Raw genomic sequence first — 8883 nt, 5'->3', positions numbered from 1 at the left:
ACACACACACACACACACACACACACACACACACACACACACACCCCTCAAAGGAAGGGGGGAGGGGGCACAAGTTTAGAGATGTAGGTGAAGATTCATTCACTAACAATCATTTATTGAGCACCTATTTTGAGCCAGATAGAGAACCAGTCCTAGAGTCAGGAACACCTGGGTTTGAGCTCCACCTCAGACACATACTGACTGTGTGACCCTGGGCAAGTCAATCAATAAATATTTATTAAGCACCTACATGTGCCAGGTATTGTACTAAGCCAGGGGTAGGGAATCTGCCTCCTCAAAGCCACATGTAGCCTTCTAGGTCCTTGGGTGCAGGCTTTTGACTAAGTCCAAGTTTTACAGAACAAATCCTTTTATTAAGGAGATTTGTTCTGTGAAGTTTGAATTCAGTCAAAGGGCTGCACTTCAGAACCTAGAGGGTCACATGTGGCCTCGAGGCCCCAGGTTCCCCACCTCTGTACTAAGTACTTGAGTGGCTTAATTTCTCAGTTCCTCGGGCAAAAGTTTTAAGAAGACAGTAGTGGGTGAATTACTTGTAGCAAGCAATATTTTTATAGAGTTTCACTTCATGACAGCAAAGATCATGGGTTTATATTTCTACTGGCACATGAGGCTGAACATCTGCTGCCCTTGATAAGGTGAAACCTCGTCTTGAAAGCAGAACTGATTGCATAAGTCAGGGTTTCATTGTCATAATAAGTCAGGTTTTTTTAATTTTATTTATCATTTTTTATATTGTGGACCCATGGGCAGCCTAGAGATCTCTTTTCACAATAATGTCTTGAAATAATTGAAGGAAATGTTAAATTTCAATTAGTAAACATAAAGATGTATTTTTTCTCCTTTTCAAGTATGTGGTCACCCTGAATTCTGTCTACAAATACATTATGGATCCATGCACCTCAGGTTAAGAACCCCTCATATATCCAATCTAATTCAATGCTTCTCATAGCTTGATCCAGGAACTACTTGGGGGTCCCTGAGAACTTTTCAGGGGGTTCTCAAGGTCAAAATAATACTAATAATGCTAAGATGTCTTAATTTTTTAACATGGTAAATATCAACATATCATTATATTATATATAATTTATATACTAAGTATAATACATAGTACATTATAATATATATGTGTGTGTGTGTCTACATACACATACATATACATATTTAAGGAAAAACTCTCTGGAGGGTCCTTAATAATATTAGAAGTATAAAAGGGACCTAAGATCAAAAAGTTTGAGAAACCACTAATCTAATTGTTTCACTTCATCCCAAGTAATTCACACATCACTATCCAAGTGCCAGAAGAGTTGCTATTCTATACCAGTAGAGGAGGTTTCCACACAGGAATATTTTTTTAATGTGTAAGGCAATGTCTTTGCACAAGACCAAATGAAAACATCCCTGCCCTCAAGGAGCTTACATTCTACTAGGAGGATACAAAATGTAAACTGATAAGTAAATATAGCATAATTGGGAAGGAGCAGGGGTTGGGAGAAGGGGAAGAAAGCCTTAACAGCCAGGTGAGTCAGGAAAGCTTCCTGTAGGAGGTAACACACATGATGAGGTTTAAAGGAAGTTAAGAGGCAGCGGTGAGGTGGAAGTGCATTGAGAGCCAAGCTGTAGGAAGGCAGAGAAGAAGGATGTGCTTTAAGATGTCTTAATGCATATCCATCTCTTTCCTTCTACGTTAGTAAAAATTTTTAAATGCCCCTGAATTTTAGAAACCTTTGAAGCAGGGATTCCCATTCTCCTAGGAGCTGCAGTGACTTTGTGTCCTCTGTTCCAGTTCCTAAATTTTCCCCTGCCCCCTCATCCTCAAAGGTCTCTGTGGTCTATGCTTACTTTACCTAAAATAAATTTTTTTTAGGCAAGGCAATTGGGGTAAAATGACTTGCCCAGGGTCACATAGCTAATAAGTATCAAATTTCTGAGGCCGCATTTGAACTCAGGTCCTCCTGACTCCAGGGCTAGTGCTCTATCCACTGTACCACCTAGTTGCCTCTACCTAAAATAAATCAAAATTTCTTTTTTCTTTTGGGACTTTGAGAAGCACTCTATGTCAAGAGCAGGAGCTCTTAACCTTTTTTACATTGTGAACCCTGTTGGCAGTCTGGTGAAGACTATTGACAACTCGGACCCATGTTTTTAAATGCATAAAATAAAATACATAGAATTGCAAAGGAAAACAGTTATGGTAAAATAAAATTGTATTTTTTCCCTATCCAGGGTTACAAACTTCCTGAAATCTATCCACATATCCTTCAGGGCCAGTGGACCCCAGTTTAGAGATTTGTGACTTAGAGAAAAAGGAAATTTCCTTCAACAGGACAGGAAACCTCTGCTCCCAAGATGGTTGGTATATGTCTCCACTGGGAAGTGGCAAGGTTGAAGGAGTCAATTCAGGGACAATATAACATTTAAGGAGAAGGACTCAGTCACTTACCACTCCGGTCAGCTGCACCCCCTCTCATGATCCTGGCCACAATGACTGCCCCTGAGTGTTCATCCCTCCTGATGGTTGCACCCTGAATCAGACCCCCAGAGAGAAGGCAAATCACTGAGGTAGAAATAACAAACCCCAGATCCCTGAGGCCCAGGTGTTCCATGTCCCTTCCTTTTCCTCCAGGGAAGGCTAGGCAAATTGGGGTTGGGGAAGAGTCTCCAATACCGAGAAGAGACAGTTCTCTCTTAAGCAAAGCCCTCCCTCAACAGGAAAAGTCAATGAGAAAAATTAGAACACCACTATGGCCACCTTGCATCTATACAATCAGTCAGATACTTATTAAGTTCTTCTCTGTGCAAAGCATTGGTAGAGTGAATTAAATTAAATTAAATCTTAAATTTAAAGTGACTTCTGATGTTTCAAAGAAAGGAATAGAAAAAGCATTCTCCTATTTACCAGGAGAGTGGATGAGAATGAGGGGAAAGAAGGAAGGGAGAAAGAAGGATGGGAAGATCGAAGGGGAAGAAGAAGCTGGAATGGAGGAATGAGAGGAAGGGAGGATGACAGCTAAAAGGAATGGTGTGGGGAGTAAGAGAAGGGGAGGATGGGGAGATGAAGAGAAGAGGATGGAGCAATAAGGGAAGAGGAGGATGGGGAATTGAGAGGAGGAGGGTGCTCTATCCACTGCATCACCTAGCTGCCCAGCCTTGCACATGAGTGGAGGGGGAATGGGAGAATGAGAAGAGGGGAGGATGAGGGAATTGGGGGGCAGAGAATGGGGGCTGAAAGGAAGGAGGATGGGAAATAAGAGAAGAGAAGAGGAAAGAGATGGGGAGACGGGGTATGAGAAGATGGAAAGAGGAGGATGAGAGGAAGTAAAGAGGAAGATGAAAGAATGAAAAGAGGGAGAAGAGTGACAGGAAGAGGGTCAACGAAAGGATGAGGGAAGAGAGATTAGAAGAGAGTGAATGACAGAATGGTTCGGGGTGGGGGGGTGCAATACACATACCAGAGGTTCTTTGTTTTTCACAAGACGGACAATTTTCACTGACTCCTCATTAAAATCCTCCTCAATATTCTCAGGCAGAGGGGGAAGAACAGGGTCAAAATTCTTCTGAGCAACAGTATCATGTACCATGAGCACAGCCTGTAGGAAACCAAGAAAAGTTAAGAGCTGTGGCCCCAAGGAAGGAGATGATGGCCCTGTGGCAGCCACTGCAGAGCCCCCGTCGTTAAGATGCAGAGGCCCAAGAGGGCTGACTGCACACAGACCCATCAGAAAACCAGCAGCCCAGAAAGGCCTCCCGGGAAGGCTCCCAGGCAGAAACGTCCCTGACTTTGTAGCAAGGGTAGCCCTTCCCCATGGCTGTGGCCTATTCTCCCCAGATGGTATTAACCACATCACACACACACACACACACACACACACAGAAACATGTGAGCTGAATGAGCTATAATTTTTTAAAAAGAGAAACAAAATACATGCCCATCAATTGGTGAATGGCTGAACAAATTAGGGTATATGGATCTAATGGGATATTATTGTACCATAAATCATAATGGATGTGGAGCATGCAAAGGAAGACTTATATGAGAAGCAAAGAAAACACAACCAACAGTACAGTTAGGGATTGGAGACTTGTGATTTCTTTGGTACAGGGAACCCCCAGATGAGAAAAGTCCCTCTACTAATGCAACTTAGAGTCTGAGAGAGTTGCCTAAAGCACTGGGAGGTTAAATGACTTGCCCATGGTCATACAACCAGTATATGAAACAATACACACAATGATTTTTTTTTAACCAAACCTGTGATTTCATCAGGGTAAGAAACTTCTAATGAGGAAACTCTCCCTACCAACGCACAATAATTACAAGAACGTAAATAAAGTCATCATGAGGAAGCAACATAATTCTGGTCAAATGCCAGCTTTTTAAAGTTAATGGATGCAGGGATGATTTCATCTTTCATTTTTGTATCCCCAGTGCCTTGCACGTTCTTGTTGTTGTTGCTGTTGTTCAGTTGTCTCAGTTGTGTCTGACTCCTCACATCTCCATTGGAGTTTTCTTTGCAAAGATACTGGAGTGGTTTGCCATTTCCTTCTCCCCATTTTACAGATGAGGAACTGAGGCAAAGAGGGGTGAAGTGACTTGCACAGGGTCACACAGCTATTAAGTGTCTAAGGCTGAATCTGAACTCAGGACTTCCTAACTCCAGGCCTGGTACTCTATCCACTACATCACCTAGCTGTCCAACCTTGCACATAGTAAGCGCTTAATAAATGCAGTTAACTGACTGATCCTTCCCTTCTGTTACCAATCAAACTTTCTCAGGGAAAGTATTTTCTAAAAAAAAAAAAGCTTGTTAGATTTGAGAGGCAGGAGAATAGGAGTTAAGAAGAGGGGAGACAGGGAGCTAAAAAGGGTGGGGGAGAGAGGAGGGGAGGAGGGGAAGATGGGGGAGTGGAGGAGAGGAGGATGGAGGAATGAGAGGAGAGGAAAAGGGGGATGGAAAAAAGGAGAATAGGTGACACAGAAGAGGAGAGAATGAAGGGGGAATAAATTTGGGGAAGGAAGGAGAGGGAGATGTTTGCTGTGTCAAAACAAAATATATCAATGCCATTAAAAAAAAAGTTATCTGGGCCAGGACTGAGAAATACCAGCGGTCAGTACCCTGAGATGGGGAGTGGACAGCAGCTGGAGCAGCTCCCTCTCATCACTGTGGACTGATGCAGCTTGTAGCTCTTCTATAACCTAAACAGAGACAGAACATCAGAGGCAAAAGGGAATTAGCTGAATGCTAACCAAGTTCCTACTTATGATAGGTTTTTCCAACTGTTTCTAAGCAGTTTCTTGGTCAAAATAGCTGCTCCTGGGCCTTTTGACCCATGGTCGAGCCCCAAATCGGCCACATAACCAAGGGCCCTGTTACATCCTTGTCTGCTCAGGAACTAGGTGATCAATGCCAGGCATTGTAAACTCTCCCAGGCTCTGTGGAGTAGACATGGGAAAGCACTCCTCTGGCTCACTGCTCCCCAGTAAGAACTTACTCATCAATAAAAGTTAGCGGGTCAAACCTAAAGCTGAAAGAGACCTAACAGATTATCTTATTCAATCTCACCACTTTACAGAGAAAGAAACAGAGAGAGGGAAGTGATTTACCCATTGTTACCGAGCAAGCTAGTGGAAAAAACAGGACCTAGAACCCAGCTCTCATAGTCTCCAACTACTAGATTAAATAACATCTTAGGGGTCATCTAGTAGAATCCCTTCATTTCTGAGAAGAGGAAACTAAGGTCCAGAAAGGTGGTGTTTTTTCCAAGGTCAAACATAAAGGCAAAGGCAAAGTGAGGGAGGTTGGGGAGCTCACAGGCAGGGCTCTCTCTCCACTAGATTAGAGAAACAAAGGGGAGAAAGGCATTCTGTGCTTTTTAGTTCCCAGTGTGAACACCCTCAGGTAAAGACAGCACGGCCCCGAATGCTGAGAGTGGAAGTCTGCCAGAGAGGGGAGACTTACATCTTCTGCAAGGGCTGTAGCACTGTGCAGAACTGGAGTTGGGCTCTGTCTCTCATAATAGCGCAGTTTCTCATGAATCTGAAATGACAAGTGGGGTTTCTGGAGAATGAATGCAAACCTAGCTAGCTTCCCAAGCTCTCCCCTCCCAAAAAAAGTAAAGATTTTGGGGGAAAGAGCTATAATTTTGACCCCAGAGCATGTTACTGGCCAAGAGGTTAGCGACTGCAACACAACAGACCACTATTTTTCTGAGCCAGTGGAATAACAAAGTGTCCTGGAGACAGAGGAATGGATGGAATGACTTTTAGAGGTGACCAGGGAGCCAAAGACATCTGGAAATCCTAACTGGACCACATGGAATTTAATTTAACAAGCATTTATTAAGTACCTCTTATATGGCATGCACTGGGAATACAAAAATGAAATACCCATATGTTTGTAACAGGGGTTTTGTTTGTTCTTGTTTCTCAATGGGGGAAGGAGACTAAAGGAAGAGAAGTTGGATTTTCATTGATTGAAAAAAATAATAAAAAGATAATTAAAATTTGTTTAAATAAATGGGGAAAAATTAAATAGCCCCTGCCCTCAGAGACTTATATTATGCATAAAAGAAAATGGGGAGTGGGAATGAAACAAAAGTTTACCTTCATTAAGTAACTAAGGCTTTTCTCACTGAAGACATCTCTCAAGAACCCCATCTCTTCTTTATGGTTAGAGTCTGGTCTGAGCTGAGAGGTCAATAGGGCCAGGGTTTCATGCAACCCTGAGGAAAAGCAAAGAGAAAACAAAGAGGCAGATAGGGAATGAAAACTGAAATGGGAACTTCCTGCCTTAGGAAGTTCAGAATTACAATATTTAAAATGAGAAGGGACTTTGAAGGTCATCTAGTCTAATCCCTTCATTTTATACATATGGAAACTGAGGCACAGAGGATAAAGAAGACTTATCCAAGGTAATTTGGGTAATAGATGAAAGAGACAGGATTTGAACCCATGTCCTCTAACTCAGATCTCTTTAGTTAATTTTTCATGGTGACCTGGGGTTTTCCTTTTACTAGGCATGAAAATTTTAAATGTAACATTTAAATGTGACACATAAGACTTCAGACTGCAAAAAAACTTTGGACAATCACACACTGATTAAGATACATCAAGAATTAATTCCATTCTTTTGCGACAGATCCCTATTTAACTAACACTAACCCTATTTAATATGGACTGAAACATCTACTTAGAAAAATGCACAATCCAATCAATAAAAGTAGGGAGGTTCAGGGTGAGGCAGGAGCAGGTCCCAAATCAGTCTATAGCAACTGAATAAAACACCTTACAAAAGGTTTTTCCCCAAATTAAACCTGGAAAATATTTTCTAACTTACAGCTCCCTCTCCAGTGTTCTTGTCTAAACTTAAATCTGAGGACACTCTTGCTGTTGTTGTGAAGTTGTTATTCAGTTGTTTTTCAGTTGTTCCTGATTCTTTGTGACTCTATTTAGGGTTTTCTTGGCAGAGATACTGGAGTGGTTTGCCATTTCCTTCTCCAGGTCATTTTACAGATAAGGAAACTGAGGCAAACAGGGTCACACAGCTAGTAAGTGTTTGAGGTCAGATTCTAACTCAAGAAGATGAGTCTTCTTGAGTCCAGGCCTGGCACTCTATCCACTGCGCCACCCAGCTGCCCAAGGGGACCCTGATAGGATCATAAATTTAAAGCTGGAAAGGGCCCAACTCCTACATTTTATAGAAGCCCAGACTCATCCAGTCTATAGCAGTGACCAGGACAGGACTGGGGCATTGGGAGTAGGGGAGGGAGAAGTAGAGTTTCCTCCATTATTTAAGTTTCTTACTGTCTGATTTCTTCCCACTCTTAATCCCACGCACACTGGGAGAGAGACTCACCTGAATCTTCAGACAGCACTGGCATGCTTGTTCTCCCAAAGGAAACTTTCTGGTGGAAGGGAGGATTCTTCTTCTACTGCCTAACCTGAGGGAGAGAAGAGGGAAGGAGGATTAAACAGTGATTTATATCCTCTCTCCAGATCTGCTCCAGCATTCATTCAACCAATAACTGGGAAGTGTCTATGTTCAAGTTTAGCTCTGGTTGACTGGTAGGACATGGTTCAATGAGGGAGCTTGGGCTGGAGAAAATCACTGGTGATGTCAGGTTTGGTGTGACCTTGGGCAAATCACTTCTAGTCTAGGACCCTCAGTCTCCTTCTCTGTAAAATTAAGGGACTGCATTTGATGACTTCTGAGGACCTTCCAACATTAACATCCTATGGCTCTGATCTTTTCCTCTGACAATGAAAATTTATTGTGTTTCTTCACGATAGGCTTGGGCTCAGACAAGTTCATTAGTTTCCTGGCTGACCAGTCAGTGCTATCCTCTATAGACATACTGTCCCTCACTCTGCTTTGTCTCCTAAGATACCTTTGAATGTACTCTCCTGCCCTCGGTCAAAAAGTCACAAATCAACAAGTATTTACTGGATGTTTAACATGACATTCCTTCCTTCCCTTCCCTTTCCCTCCTTTCATTTTACTAATTCCCCAGGCTCCAGGATGAAGGGAGAATACAAAACCTGAGAATTGCTAGGCTAAATCAAACCAATGATTCATCCAACCCAGGATTCTGCCACTAATTGCCCTCAAGAATGGAGTGGCAGTAATATTCCCTCTTGGGGAGGCTGGAAACACATAACCATAGCAGATAGAGCTGGACCTCAGTGATGTGTGTACCTCCACCTCAGACTTCCTCTACACTCCTTTTCCCAAAGTTCCCATCCCAGCCAACTCCCTCCCTAGGTAATACTGGAAAGTCCAGATCTCTTTGGGGTTTAGGGGATGGGGAAGAAAACCTATAGCCAGGAAGAGGTTGTAGGAAGGAAGAGAAGAAGGGTCCTGGAGGTTG

General features: G+C 42.7%; 1 protein-coding gene across 1 annotated transcript in view; it reads right to left on the bottom strand.

Moving 5' to 3' along the window:
• Window positions 1-8883, bottom strand: part of MPP3 (membrane palmitoylated protein 3) — a 42266-nt gene that overhangs the window by 32978 nt on the left and 405 nt on the right. Inside the window, exons 2-7 of the mRNA XM_027870506.1 lie at window positions 7872-7956; window positions 6620-6738; window positions 5976-6053; window positions 5132-5212; window positions 3471-3608; window positions 2462-2543 (exon numbers count right to left, since the gene is read on the bottom strand). Of these exons, the coding sequence (XP_027726307.1) occupies window positions 2462-2543; window positions 3471-3608; window positions 5132-5212; window positions 5976-6053; window positions 6620-6738; window positions 7872-7896 (523 nt within the window). The 5' untranslated portion in view covers window positions 7897-7956. The remainder of the gene's footprint in view (window positions 1-2461; window positions 2544-3470; window positions 3609-5131; window positions 5213-5975; window positions 6054-6619; window positions 6739-7871; window positions 7957-8883) is intronic.

Source organism: Vombatus ursinus, unplaced genomic scaffold (assembly GCF_900497805.2).
Source record: "Vombatus ursinus unplaced genomic scaffold, bare-nosed wombat genome assembly UNPS02014797.1, whole genome shotgun sequence".
NCBI lineage: Eukaryota > Metazoa > Chordata > Mammalia > Diprotodontia > Vombatidae > Vombatus > Vombatus ursinus.
This window is presented reverse-complemented; position numbering and strand designations above follow the sequence as displayed.